The following is a 24,386-nucleotide window of genomic DNA, read 5'->3' as shown; positions in this document are numbered from 1 at the left end:
GGTTTGCAGTGTCCACTGTTGGGTATCTTCTCTGGTGATTTCTCTCTCTTCCATTGAACTGCATGTAGAATGGCTTTTGCCAGCTTTCTGTCAGCTGGTTTACATGGAGGAGATTTTCAGCTCAGCAACAGCAGGGTTTCTCAGTGCCCTTGCAGCCCAAGTATGTGGAGTCTTCAGCAATAGGGTCTTACCATCTATTCCTGGTGGGAAACCAAGGGCCTATAATGTTTTGGGGTCATCAGGGACCTCCCTGGCCAACAACTCGCTGGAAGGTATCCCAACCCTGGCACTGAAAATTTTCTAATAACAATCTATGGCTCCTGAGTGTTCCATTGTCCAAAAAAGTAGGTTTCCATATGACTTATTTATATCCTCGTAGATTTTGATCAGCCCTCCCTCCACCTTTCCTTACTCAATCTCTTCCCCTGACCTCACTTAGGCCTTTTCACCCCTATTAATCTGATCTTCTATTTCAATGAGGTTTCTGAGGTAGGACCTCGCTCTAGCCCAGGCTAACCTGGGATTCACTATGTAGTCTCAGGCTGGCCTTGAATACACAGCAATCCTCCTACCTCTGCCTCCAGAGTGCTGGGATTGAAGGCGTGCACCACTATGCCCAGTTTCCTTCAAACTTTTAATCCTCCTGCCTTAGTCTCCCAAATGCCAGAATTACGGGCCTGTGCCACCATGGCCAACATTCTTTCTCACACTGACAAGGACTCTTGTCATTGTATTTTGGGCCCACCTGGAGAAGCCAGGATAAGGTCCTTGGCTCAGAAACCTTAATCAAGTCTTTTCCTACGTAAAGTAATAATCACAAATCCTAGGAATTAGGATGAGATCTAATCCTGTGGAAAGGGAGTCCATGCATCCTAATATACCAAAAATAAAGTTTTTTTTTTAATCATTTTATCACTCCCTTGACCAGAGAACAACTTTAAATCAATTGTAGTGCTTTCCAAGGCTCAGAAGTATGTATGCAGGGGTATTATTCTATGTATTTGCAAATATATAAACCAAATGCTACTTAACTAAATGTCTTTTAAATCCAGCTCCCCTTTCTCTCCCCCAGTCAGGAACAACTGCCCTGTTCTTTGCTGCCCAACAAGGCCATGATGACGTCGTGAGATTCCTCTTCGGGTTTGGAGCATCCACTGAATGTCGGACCAAAGTAAGAGAGGCTGGCTACCAAAGTAAGAGAGGCGGGCTCTTGAGCTCACAGCCCATAGGAAGAATCCCAGCACTCATGGCTGTTAATTATCCCCTTAACTGTAGTGCAGACCTGGCTTCCCCTTTTGACAAGATTCCAAAGCCTCCGGATATGGCTCTCACAAGGTTACGTGGAGTGGCTCAGGGGTAGTCCTTGGAATTCCATCCCAAGCTCTGAACTAAAACTGAAGAATTCTTAAACTGTTTCTCATGCTGTCTGCCTTTTGTGCTTGGACACGAAACTTTTTAAGCCAGCTGGCCTCTATGACTGTCTCCATTTCAGTGTGCTTTATTCTGTTTCAAGATTAATCCCAGGGGCTGGAGAGGTGACTTAGCAGTTAAGGCGCTTGCCTACAAAGCCTAAGGACCAACATTTGATTTCCTAGTACTCACGTAAGCCAGATGCACAAAGTGGAACATCTGTCTGGAGTTGATTAGCAGTGGCTAGAGGCCCTGACACCCCCATTCTCTCTCTCTTCTCTTCCTCTTCTCTCTCTCCCCCCTTCTTCCTCTATTTCTCTGAAATAAATAAGTAAAATATTTCAAAAACCTTAATCCCAATACTGCATTAGCATTTTTAGAGTATTGACTTGATCCTAGTGAATCTGAGAGATTCTCTAAAGACAGTTTTTAAAGCCAGGCGTGGTGGCACACTCCTTTAATTCCACCACTTGGGAGGCAGAGGTAGGAGGATCGCTGTGAGGTCAAGGCCACCCTGAGACTAAATAGTGAGTTCCAGGTAAGCCTGAGCTACAGTGAAACTCTACCTCGAAAACCCCAAACAAACAAGCAAACAAACAAAAAGACAGTTGTTGGGCAATATAGTGGTTTGAATCAGATGTCTCCCATAAATGTGTGTGTTTTGCATGCTTGGTCCCCAACTGATGGCAATTTGGGAGGTGGAGCCTTGCCAGAGAAGATGTGTTATTGGGGGTGGGTTTAGGGGTGTTACAGCCAGTTCCTCCTTGCCAGAACTTGGCCCACTATCCTGATGGTGTTTTCTAGCTGCTGTGGCAAGGAGCTGTTGCCCAGTCTCCACTCATGCCATGCTTTCCCTTGCCAGCCTGAAGCTTCCCCTCGGGTCTTTAAGCCAAAATAAGATTTCTTCCCATCAGCTGCTTTTGTTCAAGTGTTTTATCCCATCATGAGATGGTAACTGCAACAGACAGGCCACTTGTTTGCATGAGCTATCCTCACTGAAATGTATAACACAGAATTACAGATTACATAGTTTGCAAAGAAGTTGTAGTTAAGAATTTTTTGATACTTTTTTATATTGAGGGTTTGGTTTGTTTATTTATTTATTTGAGAGAGAGAGAGAGATAGAGAAAGAGGCAGATAAAGGGAGAGAAAATGAGGCTCCAGGGCCTCTAGCCACTGCAAATAAACTCCAGAAGCATGTGCCACTTTGTGCATTACGTGGGTACTGGGGAATCAAACTTGGGTCCTTGGAATTTGCAGGTAAGTGTCTTAACTGCTAAGCCATCTCTCCAGCCCTACATTGAGGGTTTTAACACATGAATATGTTGCAGTTTGATCATATTTCCATCTTATTACCCTCTTTTATCCCCCTTCCCTTTCTCTCACCCCTAATCCCCTAAGCACCCTCCTCTTTCTAACTAGTCCTTTTTCAGTACTGATGCCTCAGTCATTTTGTCCTCCTCTGTCCTCTATGTCAATATGTTGAAAGGGTCAGAATTGTACAGGTCTTATGGGGACAATGACAACCCCTGTGAGGTTATGAAGACACCAGTAGGTTTATGACCAGAGGATAGTGTCCCAAAGTATTCCTTCCCATTCAGTGACTCGTACTTTCTTTCCATCCCCTCTTCAGCAACGTTCCCTGAGCCTTGAAGGGTATAATGGAGATGTCTTGTTTAGTAGTGTTGAGCTTTCAGCCTCCTACTTTCAGCTTTGATGAGTTATGTGTCTCCTCAGTGTCTACCACCATCTCCATCTAGAAGCTTCTCTGGCTGACTAATATTCTCTCTGCCACCTCCTCTGCAGTGTTCCCTGATCCCTGGCAATGGTGGCAGACATGGTGTACTCACTTCTAAGCAGTGGGCTTTCTCGTCTTCCTATCCCCTTAAAGAGTCTTGGGCCTCTGCCATCTGTACAAAGAAGTTTCTGTGTAGTTAACATTTTGTTTTTTAATTTTTGTCATAAAGATAAGAAAACAGAGCTGAGTATGGTGGCATACGCCTTTAATCCCAGTACTCGGGAGGCAGAGGTAGGAGGATCACCGTGAGTTTGAGGCCACCCTGAGACTACATAGTGAATTCCAGGTCAGCCTGGGCTAGAGCAAGACCCTACCAAAAAAAAAAAAAAAAAAAGGGAAAGGGTCAAATTTTGTGTTCATAGTATAATAGTTTTTCATATAGTATTTTCTGCTTAGAAGAATTTAAATTGTTGTAAGATCCCTTGCAATTGTCATCTCATTTCTGCTCTACTTATAACCTAAAAATTCTGAGAATTTCCTGAAGTCATAAAATTTAGATAACAAGGGAGTTTCCAGTGGATTTTCCCCCTTTTAAAATGCTAAACGTTAAATAGCTCTGAAATTCATACAGGGTTTTTGTCTTTTCTGAAACCTGTTATTGGGTTGTGTCTATATCTTAAAAGACGCCAAGTATAATATAATGTAGTATAAAATGCACATATAGTTATACTAACCATTACTTGATTTCTCATTCTAAAAATGATGCAACTAAAATAGAAAGTTCCAGCACTTGGGATGCAGAGGTAGGAGGATTGCCATGAGTTCAAGGCCACTCTGAGAATACAGAGTGAATTCCAGGTCAGCCTGAGCTAGAGTGAAACCCTGCCTTGAAAAAAAAAAAAGAAAGAAAGAAAGAAAGATAGAAAATTCACTGAACCTAAGACCCACCCATTAGAAATAAGAATGGCCACATGTGCCCCATGGCTGCTCCACTCATCATGCCCAGTGAGTTACCACTGGCTTATAACACGGGAGCCAGTTTGTGCTGTCTCAGAAATCCACAGAACATGGGGCCCAGCGTGAGCACCTCCACATTAAAGCCTTTGCACAGGAGCCGTTTTACGCTGACTCAGAGATCCACAGCACATGGGGCCCAGCAGGAGCACCTCCATGTTTCGCTGAGGTCAACCACAGATGTCTTAAGAGCTTTCCATGGGAAAAGAGAAGGTCAAGAGGTTGTGAGTTTTATTATGGACCCATCATCCAAACAGACTTTGTTTCAACAAGTGCTCTCTTTGTTACTAAATCAATAAAACTTATCATTGAGAAAATGTTTTTAATAAAAGCGATCACTTCATCTACTGCAAGCATTGCATTTTACTGTGCTCTTACCTCATGGCACAGAGAGATGAGAAAATGAACAGGGCAGAGCTTAGAGTGGTCACTGCTGCTGTTAAGCAATGTCTTGATGCCTCAGCTTGCCACCCCTTTCCTTCCCATGCCCACCCTTCAAGGGCAAGCTCAACACTTTCCCCTCAGATAGCCCTTTACTCCCTCGGTGAAGCCTTCTCTTGGGCCCCAGGAAGTCACTTTGTGAATACAAGAGCTCTTAGAGCAAAGGTTTTACAGGTGAGACCATCTGTTTACCACAGCCACCCCATACAACTTAACTAAAAAGCTTTTTTCTAGCCCTTTCTCCAGACCTGCTGAATTAGACCCTCTGAAGGCAGGACTTGCTTTGAACAGAAACCCTCTGTCCAAACTTAGAAACCATACTGTCATAGTTATGATTCACATTTTTTTTTGGTTTTTTTTTTTTTTGTTTTTCGAGGTAGGGTCTCACTCTAGCCCAGGCTGACCTGGAATTCACTATGGAGTCTCAGGGTGGCCTCGAACTCACGGCGATCCTCCTACCTCTGCCTCCCAAGTGCTGGGATTAAAGGCATGCACCACCACACCCGGCTTTGTGATTCACATTTTTGAGCCAGATTACATGTTCTCATATTATTCATAATCTGATTAAATGTCCACAAAGCAATTCACAGAACCAAACAGATGGAAAATCTTAGATGGGGGAAAAAAAAAGCCTTACCAGTGGCCCCTGAGGAAAGCCCGTACGTGGCTTACAGACTCAGTGTGTCTGTAGTGTGATGTGGTCAGCATAAGAGTTCATTCTAACTTGGGGCTGCATGGCTGGAAGGATGGCTTAGTGGTTAAGGCACTCGCCTGCAAAGCCAAAGGACCCAGGTTCAATTCCCCCAGGACCCACATAAGCCAGACAGATGGACATGCATGAACATGCATCTGGACTTCATTAGCAGAGGCTGGAGGCCCTGGTGTGCCATTCTCTCTCTCTCTCTCTCTCTCTCTCTCTCTCTCTCTCTTTGAGCCACAGAGATAAAAATGGAGTGGGTAGGGCTGGAGAGATGACTTAGCAGTTGAGCACTTGCTGTGAAGCCTAAGGATCCCAGTTTGAGGTTCAATTCCCTAGGACCCACGTTAGCCAGATACACAGAGGGCGTACACATCTAGAGTTCATTTGCAGTGGCTGAAGGCCCTGGCGTGCCCATTCTCTCTCTTTTCTCTCTTTTTTTTAAATTTTTTGTGTATTTTTACTTATTTATTTGAGGACAACAGACAGAGAGGGAGAGAGAAAGAGAGAGAGGGAGGGAAAATGGGCGCTCCAGGGCTTCTAGCCACTGCAAACGAACTCCACATGCATGTACCACCTGTGCATCTGGCTAATGTGGGTCCTGGGGAAATCGAGCCTCGAACCAGGGTCCTTAGGCTTCACAGGCAAGCGCTTAACCGCTAAACCATCTTTCCAGCCCCTCTCTCTCTCTTTCTCTATCTGCCTCTTTCTCTCTCTGTCACTCTCAAATAAATAAATAAAAATAAACAAAAACATGTGTTTTTTTTTTTAAATGGAGTGGATAGAACAAAGGAATATGCCATCCATATTCCAGCATGGTGACTTTACAGTGCTGTGCTTAGCGCCCATGTCTGGACAGATTAGCACATGTCAGAGGAGAATACCCAGGACAGGGAGAAGTGCGGGGAGCATGCTTCCAGCATTTGCTCTTTCGATGGAAGCAGATTTTTGTCCCATGAAAGCCATGGCCTTGGAGAGCTATACCATAACAGCCACTTACACGCTGCTTATAACTCAACGGCTCCACAGACAGAAGCCAGTGTTGATCAAGAGATCAAGAGTTCCTCTGGCCGGTAGCCATAGGAGGCTTTTCTGGTGACTCCAAGTTGGAACTGACAACTTCCTGTTCTATTTCCCATATTGAGAGGCAAATACAGGAAATTTCTAAATTACTCTTAATAACCTGATGAGATAACTGGTATTATATCTCTTGCAGGCCATCCAAGTATGCAGAATGTGCATGTCCTTAAGATGACCCCTTGCATCATTATAAAGAAAGGGGAGGGCTGGAGAGATGGCTTAGTGGTTAAGGCGCTTGCCTGCGAAGCCTTAGGACCCAGGTTTGATTCCCCAGGTCCCACATAAAGCCAGATATGAAGGTGATGTATGCGTTTGGAGTTCATTTGCAGTAGCTAGAAGCCCTGGTGCACCCATTGTCTCTCTGTCTTCCTCTCTGTCTCATAAATAAAACATTAAAAGAAAGAAAGAAGCTGGGAGTGGTGGCGCACGCCTTTAATCCTAGCACTCGGGAGGCAGAGGTAGGAGAATTGCTGCGAGTTCAAGGTCAGCCGGGCTACAGTGAGACCCTACCTTGAAAAACCAAAAAGAAAAGAAAAAGAAAGAGTAAAAGTGCCAAGCATAGTGGCATATGCCTTTAATCCCAGAGCTCAGGAGGCACAGGTAAGAGGATCGCTATGAGTTCGAGGTCAGCCGTGGCTACATAGTGAATTCCAAGTCAGCCTGGGCCAGAGTGAGACCCTACCTCAAAAAATCCAAAAGAAGGGCTGGAGAAATTGCTTAGTGGTTAAGGTGCTTGCTTGCAAAGCCAAAGGACCCAGGTTTGATTCCCCAGAACCCATGTAAACCAGATGCACAAGGTGGTACATACATCTGGAGTTTGTTTGCAGCGGCTGAAGGCTCTAGTATGTCAATTTTCTCTCTCTCTCTTTTTCAAACAAATAAAATAAAAAGTTAAGAAAATCTTTTTAATAATCAAAAAGAAAAGGTAAAAGTGATGGCAGATGGAAAATGAGTTTATTACCTATGGAAAGATTCTCTTCCAAAGTGCTTTCTATGTGAAGAGCATCTGCTTGGTAAAATACAAGCTACACTGTCTCTCATGCATTTATAATTCTGTTCCACAGGACGGAGGCACTGCCTTGTTGGCTGCTAGTCAGTATGGGCACATGCAGGTGGTGGAGACCTTGCTGAAACATGGGGCCAACATCCATGACCAACTTTATGTGAGTGTACTTCAAGGAGACATTCAGTGGATAACATTGCAGTCCAAACTCAAACATAATAAACATCAGCTTCAAAAATATTTTAACTTGGCTGGACGTGGTGGCACACACCTTTAATCCCAGCACTTGGGGGGACAAGGTGGCAGAGCTGTCATGAGTTCGAGCCACCCTGAGACTATAGAGTGAATTCCAGGTCAGCCTGGGCTAGAGCAAGCCCCTACCTCAAAAAAACAAAGCAAAACAACAACAACAAAAAAAATTAACTAGGGCTAGAAAGATGGCTTAGCAGTTAAGGTGCTTGTCTGCAAAGCTAAACCATCTAGGTTCGATTCCCCAGTACCCACATAAAGCCAGATGCACAAAGTGGCACATGCATCTGGAGTTCATTTGCAGTGGCTGGAGGCCCTGGCATGCCCATATTCTCTTCTCTTCTCTCTTCTCTCTCTCTCTTTCTCTTTCTCTCTCTCATTGCAAATGAATAAATAAAATATTAAAAATAAAAAACAAATACAAATAAAATAGTTTTTAAATATATTTTAACTTATAATGGGAGTTTCATCTGAGACATCAAGGGAAAAAGACACAGCTGGCCAGATGAGCTCTCTGTATAATAGCAACCACATTATCTTGGCCTGTCTTTGTACTCCCTTTAAAATCATTTGCACATCAGAGATGTTTCAGGTTTACCCCATGCAACTGAGGTGTCCAAATATCATGTGATACATCTTTACTGATACCATGACATGCTCTGTAAACCCATTATATAGATGTCCTGAAAACCAAAGTATACTCTCCTGTTGTAGAGGTGTTTGTGCAGAGGGCACAAAAGGGAGAATCCAAGGGAGTTGAAAGAGGAGCAGGTAACATGGATAAGGCCTGAGAAATGGATGCACCACAAAAAGAAACTGGTACGGGTCTATGGTAGCTAATTGGCAATTAGCACATGACCCAGGGGCTGTTTTAATTGTCACTGTAATTCCATAGGATTTACAGCAAAGGTTATTCTGGTTTTGTAGGAAAAAATGAAAGGTGGGAGCCGAAGTGACTTGACAGTGTCACGGAGAGGAGGGGGAGGATCCTACTTCCAATTATTTCGGAGCCATGTTTTAGCTCCCCTCTGAGCTGACTGTTGCCTCGGGCCAAGGGCACTGTGCTTTCATAGCCATGTAATGAGCTGTGTAGGTGTGAACGTTTCCATTGGAATACCCTTTCCAGAGTTTACCTGGTTAACTCTGACTGCCAGAGGCCTCTTTTTTTTTTTTTTTGGTTCATTTTTTATTTATTTATTTTATTTATTTATTTGAGAGCGACAGACATAGAGAGAAAGACACACAGAGGGAAAGAGAGAGAATGGGCGCGCCAGGGCTTCCAGCCACTGCAAACGAACTCCAGATGCGTGCGCCCCCTTGTGCATCTGGCTAACGTAGGACCTGGGGAACCGAGCCTCGAACCGGGGTCCTTAGGCTTCACAGGCAAGCGCTTAACCGCTAAGCCATCCCTCCAGCCCATGCCTCTTTGAAGTCCATAGCAAGGGCTTCCCTCTGGCACTTCAAAATCCCTCTCTTTGAGCCCCTCAGCTGAATTACTTGATAATGATCTGAAGAAGTGCTCCTCAACCCCAGCCGCCCAGCAGGCACACCTGCGAAGCTTGCAAAACCACCAGTTCTCAGGCCCATACCCCTCCCCAGGCCAACCAAACCGGGGTCTCTAAGGTCACAACTGGAGCACCAGGTGGTTCTGATGTGTGCTCAAGTCTAAGAAACCCAGGCCTGAGGCTTTGGGTGTTTCTCTGAAAACACATGTATACACAACACACACACACACACACACACACACAATTACTAAGAGTGTGATGAATATATGTATGTGCAGGCTGGGTAGGAAGGGACAAAGACTTTGGAAACAGAACATTAATTGTGATTTTTCACAGCATGGTCATTAAGAGTTAGCAATCCAAATTGACTATAAATACAGAACTTTTTAAACTTTTTTTAACGCGCGAGAGAGGTGGGGGATTGGTGTGCTAGTGCCTCTGGCCACTGCAATTGAACTCGACACGTGCGCCCCATTGTATGCATGGGGGACCTTGTGCGCTTGCATCACTGTGTGTCTGGCTTATGTGGGACCTGGAGACTCAAACATGAGTCCTTAGGCTTCACAGGCAAGTGCCATAACTGCTAAGCGACCTCTCCAGCCCTGGATACAGAATTTGTACTCGCTAAATATTTTTCCATCAGGCTCTTAAGAATGTGGGGTTTGGCTCTTTTGGACTATTCACCTCTCCTGAACTTCCATGTCCCTGTTTCTGGTAAGCTCCAGGCTGAGACACTGGGGGTCGGGGCTCCCCATTCCCACATGGGCTCTCTTCCCCCTTCTGTCTTCCACATGGCAGGAGCTCTCTACTTCCTTTTCTTAATCGGATAAAGTCTCTCTAAGTCTTTTTAAAAAAATGTAGCATTTGGGACTGGGAAGATGGCTCAGTCAGTAAAGCGCTTGCCACGTAAGCATGAGGACCCAGGGGGATTGCAGCGCCCGTGTAAAATTGTTGGGTGTGGTGATGCATGCCTGTAATGCCAGCACCAGGCAGACAAAGATAAGAGGATTTCTGCAACTCCCTGGTCAGCCAGTCTAGCCTCATTGGTGGGCTCCAGACCAGTAAGAGATACTGTCTCAGAAAAAAAGAGATGGATGGTAGGGCTGGAGAGATGGCTTAGTGGTTAAGGTGCTTGACTGCAAAGCCAAAGGACCCAGGTTCAATTCCCCAGTACCCACATAAACCAGATGCACAAGGTAGTACATGGGTCTGGAGTTCATTTGCAGTGGCTGGAGGCCCGGGCATGCCCATACTGTGTGTGTGTGTGTGTGTGTGTGTGTGTGTGTGTGTGTGTGTGTGTGTCTGTGTGTGTCCATCTGCCTCTGTGTCTCTCAAATGAATAGAAATAAAAACATTTTAAAAACACTATTATAGGGCTGGAGAGATGGCTTAGTGGTTAACCGCTTGCCTGTGAAGCCTAAGGACCCCGGTTCGAGGCTTGGTTCCCCAGGTCCCACGTTAGCCAGATGCACAAGGGGGCGCACGCGTCTGGAGTTCATTTGCAGAGGCTGGAAGCCCTGGCGCGCCCATTCCCTCTCTCTCCCTCTATCTGTCTTTCTCTCTGTGTCTGTCGCTCTCAAATAAATAAATAAATAATTTAAAAAAAAAAACACTATTATAAAAAAAATCTTTACAGACTCATTCATTATTTTTTACAATTGCTTTAGGGCAGTCTGGCAACTCAGCTGACACCCACTGGAAATCCAACACCTTCCAGGTGACACGCCCGGCTGGGCTTGCAAGGAAAGGTGTTTTGTGGTGAGCAGTCAGAGTTCAAGGTGTAATGATTACCTGGGTTTGCGGGGTGTTTTCCACTAGTGCGTACTTGGGTTTTCCATCACTAGAGACAGTGAGGTTTGCCCTGCTGATGTGGTAAACATGTGGGAGATCGTATGGTCTCCGCTGACACAGAAATTACAGAATGACATGTTTTAAAGGAAAAAGAAATATCCAGGCTGGGCACGGTGGTGCATGCCTATAATCCCAGCACTCAGAAGTCTGAGGTAGGAGGAATCCCATGAGTTGAAGGTCAGCTTTGGCTACAGGGTGAGTTCTAGATCAGCCTGGACTAGAGTTACACCTTGTCTCAAGGGGGAAAAAAACCTTAATAATAAGTTGGACATGGTGGCACACAGCCTTTAGTACCAGCACTCAGGAGGCAGAGGTAGGAGGATCACCATGAGTTCAAGATCACCCTGAGACTAGACTACATAGTGAATCCAGGTTAACCTGGGCTAGAGTGAGACTCTACCTCGAAAAAAAAAAGAGAGAGAGAGAGAGAGGAGAGAAAAGAAATGTCCAGAAAACACGATACTCACTTGGAAAACACAAGCTCAAAGAAACTGGGGTGCCTCTGCTTTGGGCTTTTGGCAGGACTTCTTTTTTTTCTAATTTTTAATTTTTTTAATTTTTTTTTCTTGAGAGTGACAGAGAGAGAAAGGCAGATAGAGAGAGAGAATGGGCACGCCAGAGCCTTCTGCCACTGCAAACTAACTCCAGACACGTGCGCCCCCTTGTGCATCTGGCTAACGTGGGTCCTGGGGAATGGAGCCTCAAACCGGGATCCTTTGGCTTCACAGGCAAGCACTTAACCACTAAGCCATCTCTCCAGCCCTTTTTTTTTTTAAAAAAAGTTTTGTTGTTGTTCATTCTTATTTATTTGAGAGTGACAGAGAGAGAAAGAGAGAGAGAGAGAGAGAGAGAGAATGAGAATGAGCACGCCAAGGGAACTGAGCCTCGAACCCGGGTCCTTAGGCTTCATAGGCAAGTGCTTAACCACTAAGCCATCTCTCCAGCCCAAAACTGTATTTTTGTCTATGAGTATTGCTGGGTGTCTGCTTTTCTGGCAGGGAGCAGCTTGGAGATTCTGTCTGAGGCAATTTTTTCTGAAAGCATCCATTTTTTTTCATGCTGGGGATCTATCAAACCCAGGGCTCTGTACGTGTATGCTAGGTGAGTGCTGTACCACTGAACCATCACACCTCTTACTATTTGGGGAAACTTCATGTTGGGGGACATGGGGAAAGAAGTGAGAAAGACAGACAAGTAGAAAAGATCGCATTGAAAGGACGCATACTCCCAATTCATAAAAGCATACAGAATGTAATAGCTGTTTTTAAAAAACTATTTTTATTTTTTTTATTTGCAAGCAGAGAAAGATAGAAAAGAGACATAGAGGGAAAAAATGGGCACACCAGGTCCTCCAGTGCTGCAAATGAACTCCAGATGTATGTTCCACTTTGTGCATCTGACTTTACATGGGTCCTGGGGAATCGAACTCAGGTCATTAGACTTTGCAGGCCAGCACCTTAATTGCTGAGCCATCACTCCAGCCCAGATACATTAGCTCTTAATTGACAAAAGGATGGATACCTTTGATGCAAATGTGAAGCTTTGTTAAATGTATTTGTTTTTTATTTTCTTTCAAAATCAATAGGCAACATGCTTTCTGAACACTTGTTCTCTCTCAGGATGGAGCCACTGCCCTCTTCCTGGCTGCCCAAGGCGGTTACTTGGATGTGATCCGATTACTGTTGTCTTCAGGAGCAAAAGTCAACCAGCCACGACAGGTAATGTCCGTCGACAAAGCTTGCCCCAGTGCTTGGAGCATGAGTCAGGGATCCGCTTAGCAGTACGTACCTGACATAACCGGTCAGCCGTAGGCGTTCTCCAAACCCTTCGGCTTCTGTGACGAAAAGTTAATCTTTGACTAAGGTTCGTCCTGTTCTGTGCGCTGAGCTCACCCCAGAGCTTCTGAAATCAAACTGACATCACAGTTCGGTACTTTTAAAACTTGAGTGTTTAATGTCTGAAATCAAGTGCATGCTCTGCCACCTCCTGTTCAAATAAATTGTGGCCTCATTGCGTGAGTATTGGCTGGCCTGGGACAAGGTAAACAGAGGCAAGTCCCTGCCTTATCTCCTGCACACCACTTGCCCCGGGGAACCAAAGAGGACCCCAAGACCTCACAGTCACAAGTAGATTCTCTGCTTTCATCTTTCACAGTGACTTACCAATATCTAACACCCAGCATCTGCAAACATCTGGCAAATCCACTAGACACTGGAAGCTCAGAGATGCTAAAGAGTACTAGTGTGGCATTTTGGTTTTATTTATTCGTTTTGTAAAAATATTTTTATTTGCAAGCAGAGAGAGAGAGAGAGACATAAAGAGAGAATGAGTGCACCTGGGCCTCCAGCCACTGCAGACGAATGTGCCACCTTGTGCATCTGGCTTTATGTGGCAACTGGGGAATCGATCCCGGGTCATTAGGCTTTGCAGGCAAGCGTCTTAACCACTGAGCCATCTCTCCATCCCACTAGTGGTGTTTTAAAACTGGTAATGAACCTAATGGAGAGCAACCTATGTAGTTGTTCTTCTATAAGAACCATCTGTGCTCTGATTCATGTATTTTTTAAAAAGTTTTATCCATTTATTTATGGAGTGTGGGTGCAAGCATGAAGGTCAGAGGACAGTCTTGAACGGTCTCTCTGTTCTTCGTCTACCTTCTTTGAGACAGATTCTCTTGCCATTGTGGGCTTCATAATTCTTTTTGGCTCCACCTCCCATAGTTGGTAGATTGTGATCACATACAAATGCAGCACTTTGGGTCCAGCTTTACATGGGTACAGGGGTGAATCAGACTCAGGTAAACAGGCTTTGCAAGCAAGTGCCTCTAACCACTGAGGCATCTCCCCAGCCTCATTCATTTCAAACAAAACATCTCAGGTTAAGGAAACAATGCTACAAAGGTACATTTTTTAAAAAATATTTTTTGGTTCATTTTTATTTGTTTATTTGAGAGTGAGAGAGAGAGAGAGAAAAAGAGGCAGATAGAGAGAGAGAATGGGCGCTCCAGGGCTTCCATTCACTGCAAACGAACTCCAGACATGTGCACCCCCTTTATGCATCTGGCTAACGTGGATCCTGGGGAATCGAGCCTCAAACCGGAGTCCTTAGGCTTCACAGGCAAACGCTTAACCACTAAGCCATCTTTCCAGCCCCAAAGGTACATGTTTTAGAGAAAAGTGAAGCTGATTTCTTAGCACTAATAATCCCGGGGCAGATTTCCACTATAGTTGATCTGGCATGGGCATGCCTAGATGTTTACAAAATGAGCTATGGGACCTTCACGGTGGTCGACGCTCCTGGCCACAGACTTCTTGGGTCTTCAGAAGCCTGTGTGTATACTGTATACGGAACAAGGAAAGAAAGAGGCTCTTGTTATAGTAGGCCGTAGTCAAGAATCCAGAGTCCAAAATCTAGTTTGGCCAACGTGTGCTGTTTTTTGTTGTTGTTGTCATTACTGGGTGTTTCTGCTTTGTTTTGTTTTGGTTCTTGCTTTTCAAATAGGTTCTCACTATGTTGGTAGCCCAGGCTGGCCTTCACTGCCCTCTTGCTTCAGCCTCCTGAGAGCTGGGATCAAAGGTATATACCCCCACGCCTGGCTTTAGTCGAGTGGTTCTCAAGCAAATCAACTTCTCCGGGCTTTCACCTGTCTATCAGGAGGCTGGCAAGACCAGCTGGGCAATCTTTCCAAGACTTTTTTTTTTTCCTTGAGGCAAGCCCAACAACAGACTGGCCTTTTTTTTTTTTTAATGCAAGAAAGCGAGAGTAAGAGAGAAAGAGAGAGAATCAATGTACCAGGGCCTCCAGCCACTGCAATAAAACTCCATAGTGTGCCAACTTGTGCACATGTGTGACCTTGTACACTTGTATCACCTTGTGCTTCTGGCTTACGTGGGACCTGGAGAGTCAGACATGGATCCTTAGACTTCACAGGCAAGCACCTTAACCACTAAAGCATCTCTCCACGCCCCCCACAAGATGTTTTGATAATTGTTTTATTCACCACCAGTATTGTTCCACCAGTATTTTCTGAACAACCGTGCCAGTACTGCTGTGAATGCAAGGTTGCATTTTTAGATTTTAAAGATCTTGTTAGCTTTAAATAGTCCCAAAAAATGCTCTTGGGAAAGGAAGCAGTTTAGAAAAAGATGTAAACCAGGTCTCTCAATGCTAACATTTGGGGGGTTGGAGTTCAATATTTTATTGTTAGTCCTTCTTATTTTGAACCAGAGACTTCATTCTATCAAAGTTAATGAACAGAACTGTGCGTTTTTGACTGCATAAATTTGATGTGGTAGTCTTGATCACAGGTGCCCAGAACTTGGATACAAGAGATTGTTAAAATAGCCAAGCCTTGGGCTAGAGAGATGGCTTAGCGGTTAAGCGCTTGCCTGTGAAGCCTAAGGACCCCGGTTCGAGGCTCGGTTCCCCAGGTCCCACGTTAGCCAGATGCACAAGGGGGCGCACGCGTCTGGAGTTCGTTTGCAGAGGCTGGAAGCCCTGGCGCGCCCATTCTCTCTCTCTCTCTCTCTCCCTCTATCTGTCTTTCTCTCTGTGTCTGTCGCTCTCAAATAAATAAAAAGAAAAAAAGAAAAAAAAATAGCCAAGCCTTGCCGGGAGTGGTGGTGCACGCCTTTAATCCCAGCACTCAGGAGGCATAGGTAGGAGGATCACTGTGAGTTCGAGGCCACCCTGAGACTACAGAGTGAATTCCAGGTCAGCCTGGGCTACAGTGAGACCCTACTTTGAAAAACCAAACAAATATATATATATATATATTTGTAAAATAGATTTCATTATCCCTATACCTGTGGTACTATTTATTAAATACATATATATATTGATAGGAGTTGAGATGATATTTCAAACTGCATGAGTAAGGTACACTTGAACCTGAACTGGATCACCTGATGACAAGGAAACCAGGAAGTTAAAGAGTAAACCACCATGGCAGTGGTAACCACAGCATACCACAGCTGTTGTCATTCCTCTAGAGTGAGGCTCACCTGGCCAGAGTGGGTGACCTGGCTGCGAGGGCAAGGACCCGCCCCGTGCAAAGGAGCAAAGGGCACACCCTTCCAGCGACTGCATCTAAGGTCGTCATTTGGAACCCCTTAAGGGTTCAGCTCTGAGAGCACTGTTATTCAGGAAAAGGGTTGTTTCGCAAAGGAAGAATTGCTTTTCGTTGAGTATACACACCCCACTGTGTTCCCAAAAAATGGTAAGCAAGTACTTTGACTGCCGGCCAAAAGCCCACACTTACAGTTATGTGTGTAGAGCAGACCAGTTTGTGTTTGGCCTTCTCTGAGAGTAAAGAGTCTGCTAATCTCACTCTGTCTTGAGAAAACAAACAGTGTCACAAACATGGCAAAAGTGAAACCAGCGGCGGCTGACTTGATTATAAGTTGCACGTAAGTGCTTTTTGTCTTTTGGTTTTTTTTAAGTGCAATTAAGTTCACATTGAAATAGCTTTCCCATGGTAATAAATGTTATAAGAAGGGCATCTGGAAATGAGTATTTTGTTCCTAAATCTCAGTTGGCACATTACATCATTATTGGGAAGTTTTTGGACTTTTAAAAATTTTTTTTAATTATTTGAGAAGAGAGAGAGGCAGATAGAAGGAGAGAGAGAGAGAAAGAGGGGGAACGAATGGGCACACCAGGGCCTCTAGCCACTACAAATGAGCTCCAGATGCATGCACCACCTTGTGCATCTGGCTTACGTGGGTCCTGGGGAATCAAACCTGAGTCCTTAGGCTTCACAGGCAAACACCTTAAGCACTGAGCCATCTCTCCAGCCCATATTTTTAAAAGATTTATTTATATTTATTTATTGAATTAAAAAAATATATTTTATTTGTAACCAGAGGGGGAAAGGGAGAGAAAGAGGGAGATAAGGAAGAAGGAAGAGAATGGTCTCTAGGGCCTCTTGCCACTGCACGCCAACTCCAGATGCAGGTACCACTTTGTGCATCAGGCTTTATGTTGATGCAGGCTATCAGGCTTTGCAAGCATGGGCCTTTAACCACTGAGCCAGTTCTCCAGCCCCAAGTTCTTAAGTTTTTTAAATAAGGACAAGGCAATGTGTCTGATTTCCTTTCTTTTAAAAATAATAATAAATAGATACTTTACTTATTTATTTCAGAGAGAAAGAAGCAGATAAAGAGAGAGAGAATGGGCACACCAGGGCCTCTAGCCTCTGCAAATGAACTCCAGACACAGGTGCTACCTCGTGCATCTGGCTTACATGGGTACTGGGGGTCCTGAGGAATCGAAACTGGGTCCTTAGTCTTTGCAGACAAGTGCCTTAACTGCTAAGCCATCTCTCCTGATTTCCTTTCCTAATATTTTCTGGTAAACCTGATTTATATTTCTGTGCTTCTGCCCTAAGGACTTCTTCTGCGTTCCAATATACGACTGGATACGCTGAAATTGCCCAGCTGACAGTTGTTCTGAGCTTCAGGAAACTGGAGCTGTGGGAATGACTTTTGTTTGTAACTCCATCACTGAGAACAGGGACTTTTTTTTAGTACCTGTGCTGAGGAAGCAGTTATCATAGAGTCAGACACTGCAATGACTAAGTTCTTCATCTGAAACTTGGAATTTTCCTTCCTCGTTGTCCTAGGCAAAAGGTCAAAAGTCATAGAGATCACTGAAAGTCTTAGTCACTCTAAAAACTCCCTTCTCTTTCCTCCCCTCACCATGTAGAACTGATAAAAAAGCCAAGCCTTTTTTTTTTTTTTTTTTTTTTGATGGAAGCCCAATAAACTGGTCTTTTTTAATGCAATAGAACAAGAAAGAGAGGAGAGAGAGAGAATTGCCATACCAGGGCCTCAGCAGAATTTGTGCCACCTAGTGGGCACGAGTGACCTTGAGTACTTGCATCACTGTGTGCCTGGCTTACGTGGGACGTGGAGAGTAGAACATGGATCCTTGGGCTTTGCAGGCACGTGCCTTAACCACTATGCAATCTCTCCCAGCCCTTTTTTTGCTTTTTAATTTTTTTTTCAAAGTAGTATCTACTTTAGCCCAAGCTGACATGGAACTCTCTCTGTAGTCTCAGGCTGGTCTTGAACTCACAGCTATCCTTCTACCTCTGCCCCCCCCCAAAGTGCTGGTGTTAAAGGCATGTGCCAGCATGCCTGGCTTGCTTTGTAAAATTTTTGAGAGAGAGAATGAGAATTGGCACACCAGGACCTCAGCCACTGCAAGGAACTCCAGACACTTGCGCCACCTAGTGGGTATGTGTGACCTTGTGCTTGCCTCACCGCTGTTATGTCTGGATTACATGGGATCTGGAGAGTTTAACATGGGTCCTGGGGCTTCACAGGCAAGCGCCTTAACCACTAAACCATCTCTCCAGCCACTTTTTAAAATTTTTATTGAGAAGTTGATATATTAACATATTGCAAATATGTCATATTTCCATCGGATTATACTGTTCTTCCCTCTGCCCCACCTCCATTCCATTGAGGGCCCTCCTCAGTGGGGTTATGAGTAATCACTGAGTGGTCATGAATGCACCAGTCAGTCCCTGTGGGAGCACAATACCTCAGAGTACCCCTTCCCACCCTGAGGCTCTTATATGCTTTCCACAATGTTCCCTGAGTCTTAGAGGGCATGTTGGAGGGCTCCTTTAGTGCTGAGTTCTTGGTAGCCTCTAATTTTCTGCTTTGATGAGTTTTGAGTTTCCTCAGTGTCTACCACCGTCTCTCTGGAGGAGGTTGTCAGGGTAGCCATGAGAGCAGCACTTATAGGTAATCCATCACTTCCTCTGTAGTATTTCCTGGGTCTGGGTGATGTGATAGAGATGACTTGCTGGTGCTAGGCAGTCGGCCTTTTTTTCTTGTCATTCTGATGGGTCTTGAGTCTCCTCAGTATTCACTACCATCTGTAAGAAAATAAAACAGATTGGCCAAGACTGAGAGCAGCAAGCATGAATCAAAGGGGAGAAACAGACACTTATAAGACTTTTTTGGTTTTGTTTTTTTGAGGCAGGGTCTCACACTAGCTCAGGCTGACCTGAAATTCACTATGTAGTCTCAGGGTGGCATCGAACTCACAGTGATCCTCCTACCTCTGCCTCCCAAGTGGTGGGATTAAAAGCATGTGCCACCACACCTGGTTTAGAAGACTTTTTTTTTTTTTTGAAAAGCACTTGCTAGCATTTAATGAACCTCCTCAGGTGGTCTCAAACCACCAGGACACAGGCGCCCCAATACCCTTTATCTTCTCCTCAGCTCTTCTGCTGAAAAATTTGGCCTTCATGATGACAGGTTGCTTAGGGAGCTTTCCTATCCCCAGAACTCTGTAGTAGCCTGATCGCACAACATCAATGACGGGGGCAACTCCAATCTTGTTTTTGGCAGCATTTACCCTGGTCTGTTCACTGACCAACGCCCACAGTTTGTCAAGGTTGACAGTGGGGCAGAAGCTCTGGTTCCTCTTTAAGTGGTAATGCCGCATACCAACTGTCCCAAAGTAACCTGGATGATATTTGTCGAAATTGATCCTGTGGTGATGCATTACCCCAGCCTTCTGGGTGCTTCCAGTGCTTGCTGATGCGGCCGGGGCCGTGGCTGTGGCTAACATGGCCCAGAAGCTTCCGGGTCTTCCTCAGTCTGGATAGCATGGTGGCAGCCGAAAGGAAAGAGCTTAAAATTGCCTTGATGAGAGCTAGCGAGATGGCTTAGCAGTTAAGGTGCTTGCCTGCAAAGGACACGCGTTCGACTCTGCAGGTCCCACGTAAGCCAGATGCACAGTGATGCAAGCGCGCAAGGTTGCACGTGCATAAACGGAGCACACACATCTGGAGTTTGATTTCAGTGGCTGAGGCCCTAGCATGCCAGTTCTCCCCCTGCCCCTTGCATAAAAAAAAAAAAGCCAGTCTGTTGGCCTTGCCTCAAAAAATAGGAACTGGGAACCAGAACTCTTCCATGTGACACAAAGCTCCAGGAAGAGTGTAAGTAACAACCAGAGGACCTACTCAGGTCTCCACACAGGGAGAAACGTAGTCATGGAGATGTAGATATAGTTAGGAAATGAAGCAGTCCAGTTTTGCTTACAAACTTCCTAACTGAGCAAATTGTTGGCTTTCCCTGAACTTTAGGGGGGGGTTGTTTGTTTGTTTGGGGCTGTTTTTGTTTGGTTGGTTGGTTTTCGAGGTAGGGTCTCTGCTCTAGCCCAGGCTGCCCTGGATTTCAGTACATAGTCTCAGGGTGCCCTCTGACACCAGTGTTAAACTCAGTAGTCAAGAGGTGGATTATGTTAATTCAGTTGCCACACTTTATGTGCCCTTCATAAATGCTAATTAACTCAGGTCCCTTTCTCTTTTTTTTTTTTTTGTTTCAAACATTGTTTTTATTTATTTATTTATTTATTTATCCGAGAAAGAAGGGGAGAGAGACACACAGACAGAATGGGTGCACCAGGGCCTCCAGCCACTGCAAACGAACTCCAGACGCTTGCGCCCCCTTGTGCATCTGGCTAATGTGGGTCCTGGGGAATCGAACCTGGGTCCTTTGGCTTTACAGGCAAATGTCTTAACCGCTAAGCCGTCCCTCCAGCCCCTCTTTCTCTTTTATCCTTTCAACTAGCCTAGACCTTGAGGCACTCGCTTGTCACAGTTACTTGGCCCGCTTTCTGCTCTGTCTGCTCCACTCCTTGCCCGGCTGCCAAGGGGTCCCAGGGGCGGCTTCAGCCCAGGGCGGGTATTAACCCAGAGAGGGACGTGGAGCTGGCCTCTCTGAGTTGACTGACAGTGTTCTGAGCGTTTGCGGGGTTTTGTTTTGTTTTTTTTTTTTTTAATTTTTATTTATTTATTTATTTATTTATTTGAGAGCGACAGACAGAGAGAGAAAGACAGATAGAGGGAGAGAGAGAGAATGGGCGCGCCAGGGCTTCCAGCCTCTGCAAACGAACTCCAAGTGCGCCCCCTTGTGCATCTGACTAACGTGGGACCTGGGGAACCGAGCCTCGAACCTGGGTCCTTAGGTTTCACAGGCAAGCGCTTAACCACTAAGCCATCTCTCCAGCCCGTTTGCTGGGTTTTTATAGCCAGTTTTTCCTCAGTCATCCTGGCTGCTGGGAACCACCTATGGTCAGCTCATTTGCATATCAGCACACAGCCGGTCTCTGGTTGGTCTCTGGTCATGACTGTGCTACACTCCTAACGATTGCTCCCACCAGCCTCACCACGATCCCCTCCCTCTGCCTCCCAAGTGCTGGGATTAAAGGCAGGCACCACCCGGCGGGTTTTCTGTTTTCATCGTAAAACCAGAAACACAATAATGATACCTTTACCATAGGATTGCTATGAAAATGGTATGAAATATTCCCTGTGAAGCTCTTCATGTAGTAGCCGTGGGTTGGGATGATGCTGGAAGCAAAGTTTTCTTGGTATGGAACCTGAGCTGCTATTGGAAAAAGAGGCTTCCCTCTCAAGGACACCCACACACACCCACTTTGGAATAGAATCGGTCCTCAATGTCAGGCCTGAGCCTGCAGGTGGGAGCAGCCCTCGTGAGGTCAGGAAGGCACAGCTCTTGCCACTCCATGTGCATGGTCCTGTGGAAAAGAATGGTTGCATGCGCGCCTCCCTCCCCCTCCCCCTCCCCCTCCCCCTCCCCCTCCCCCTCCCTCACACACACAGCAGTCTTCAGGAGCCTAAATCGGACCACGGAAGATTACTTTCTAATATCAGTATGTTGTCATACACTCCAGGTCATACAGTGATCTAGCTTTAAAATATATAAACTGAGGCTGGGCATGGTTGCACACGCCTGTAATCCCAGGGTTTGGGAGGCAGAGGTAGGAGGATTCCTGTGAGTGTGACGCCACCTTGAGACTGCATTGGGAATTGCAGGTCAACCTGGGCAAGAGTGAGACTGCTGACCTGGAATTCACTAGGTAGCCTCAGGGTAGCCTCGAATTCAAGCTGGTCCTCCTACCTCTGCCTCCCAAGTGCTGGGATTAAAGGTGTAAACCACCACAACGGGCTTACTCTGGCTTTTAGGAGTGTGTATCCTTGAAAGACCAAAATTAATTAATTGATTAAAGTACACAAGCTGGTACTTGACTTTAACAGAGTTGGCAGAAAGTGCAAAAATCACCCGGTTTAACCATCTATCTGGCACTTGAGTCCTTGCTGTGATAACCAGCCACTGTTGAGCCTCCAGGCTCAGGGACGCACTGTTCCCCATTTGGCTTAGTCTCATCTAGCCCTCATTATACTTCCATTGCCTTGAGCCCAAGTCTCCATGTGCCCTTTGTCTATCTTTGTACCACTGCATCTCAAAATAAATTTAATCCTTTCCCACTGGGTATCAGCACAAATATTAAACAACAACTACAATGCCCCATGAATCTAGTTCCTTAAAAAAAAAAAAAGTGGGCTGGAGGAATGGCTTAGCGGTTAAGGCATTTGCCTGCAAAGCTATAGGACCCAGGTTCGATTCCCCAGGACCCACGTTAGCCAGCTGCACAAGGGGGAGCATGCATCTGGAGTTCATTTGAAATGGCTGGAGGCCCTGGCCTGCCCATTCTCTTTCTCTCTCTCTTTCTCTCTCTCTCTCTCTCTCTCCCCCTCCTTCTCTTTCTCTGTCAAATAAATAGAAAAATAAAATAAAATATTTTAAAAATTAAAAAGTTTAAAAAAAAAGTGTCAGGCCAGAGAGATGGCTCAGTGGTCAAGGTTAAACTCCCTAGTACCCATGTAAAGCCAGATGGGCAAAGTGGTACATGCATCTGGAGTTCGTTTGCAGTGTATGGAGGCCCTGGCATGCCCCTTCTCTGTGTCTCTCTCTTTCTCTCTGTGGGGTGTGTGTGTTTCTCTCTGTTTGCAAATAAATAAATAAAATAAAATATAGCCTGGAGTTGTGGTGCGTGCCTTTAACCCCAGCACTCGAGAAGCAAAAGTAGGAGGATCACTGAGAGTTTGAGGCCACCCTGAAACTACATAGTGAATTCCAGGTCTGCCTGAGCCAGAATGAGACCCTACCTCAACCACCCCCCCCCTGAAAAAAATTAAAATAATAAGTAAAAATACAAAAGTGCTTCAGGAAGTATAATTTTCACCTCACAGTGAATGGGTCAATTTAATGTACTTTTAAACTTTTTTTGTTTTGTTTTGTTTTTGAGGTAGGGTTTTGCTGTAGCTCAGGCTGACCTAGAATTCACTGTGTAGTCTCAGGGTGGCCTTGAACTCACAGCAATCCATCTACCTCTGTCTCCCCTCCTGATTTCTGGGACTAAAGGTGTGCGCCACCATGCCTGGATGAAACTATTTTTGAAATGTATTATTTGCTGGCAAGGAGAGAGTGAGTGAAAGAGAGAGAGAGAGAACGGGTATGTCTGGTCCTTTTGCCACTGCAAACAAACTCCAGATGCATGTGCCACTTTGTGCATCTGGCTTTATGTGGCTACAAACATGGGTAGTCAGACTTTGCAAGCAAACACCTTTAACCACTTAGCCATCTCTCCAGCCCCTTTAAAACTATTTTTGTCCAGAAATATTCAAAAATCGATATTAAAGTTTTAAAATACAAACATGCATACATAAATGCATGTGGAACATGCATACTATTTTTTCAAAGTTTTAAAATACCATTTTGCCCACTCTGTCTTTAAAACTCTACAAAAGGGAACCTAAATTTATATGTTTTCCACCATTTTATTGTGAAAACTAACTCACAGACCATTACAATGGAGGGAAAAAAATAAGAGAAACCAATAATTGACATGTAAAGAGAAGAAAGCAAGCTTCTGTTCACAGCTAGATGATCAGCGGAGGCATAATTTGATTTTACAGTATCCTCTAGCTAACATGCCACTCTCTTTTTACAAAAAGCATGTTTGGAGCCAGGTATGGTGGCACATGCCTTTAATCCCAGCACTTGGGAGGCAGAGGTAGGAAGATTGCCATGAGTTTGAGACCACCCTGAGACTACATAGTGAATTCCAGTTCAGACTGGGCTAGAGCAAGACCCTATATCGGAAAAAAAATAAAAGCACATTTGGGGCTGGAGCTGGCTTAGTAGTTAAGACAATTGCCTGCAAAGCCCAAGGACCCAGGTTCGATTCCCTGATACCCATGTAAGCCAGATGCACAAGGTGGCACATGTGTATGGAGTTTGTTTGCAGTGGCTGGAGGCCCTGGCATCCCCATTCTCTCTCTACTTACCTCTCTGTCTGTCAAGTAAATACATAAAAAAATATTTTTTTGAAGTGCTGGGGAGATGGCTTAGCGGTTAAGGCACTTGCGTGCAGAGCCAAAAGACCTTGGTTCGATTCCCCAGGACCCACATAAACCAGATGCACAAGGTAGCACATGTGTCTGGAGTTTGTTTGTAGTGGCTGGAGGCCCTGGCATGCCCATTCTCTCCCTCTCTCTCTCTCTCCCTC

General features: G+C 45.1%; 1 protein-coding gene and 1 pseudogene across 1 annotated transcript in view; one reads left to right on the top strand and one right to left on the bottom strand.

Annotated features, from left to right (window-relative positions):
* Ankrd29 (ankyrin repeat domain 29) overlaps positions 1-24,386 on the top strand; it is a 72,069-nt gene that overhangs the window by 30,746 nt on the left and 16,937 nt on the right. The window contains exons 4-6 of the mRNA XM_004654661.3: positions 1,073-1,171; positions 7,445-7,543; positions 12,608-12,706. Coding sequence (XP_004654718.2) covers positions 1,073-1,171; positions 7,445-7,543; positions 12,608-12,706 — 297 coding nt within the window. The remainder of the gene's footprint in view (positions 1-1,072; positions 1,172-7,444; positions 7,544-12,607; positions 12,707-24,386) is intronic.
* Positions 19,167-19,617, bottom strand: LOC123455104 (annotated as a pseudogene).

The sequence above is a fragment of the Jaculus jaculus genome, chromosome 15 (genome assembly GCF_020740685.1).
Source record: "Jaculus jaculus isolate mJacJac1 chromosome 15, mJacJac1.mat.Y.cur, whole genome shotgun sequence".
NCBI lineage: Eukaryota > Metazoa > Chordata > Mammalia > Rodentia > Dipodidae > Jaculus > Jaculus jaculus.
The sequence above is the reverse complement of the archived record's forward strand: the minus strand, read 5'-3'. Positions and strand labels throughout refer to the sequence as shown.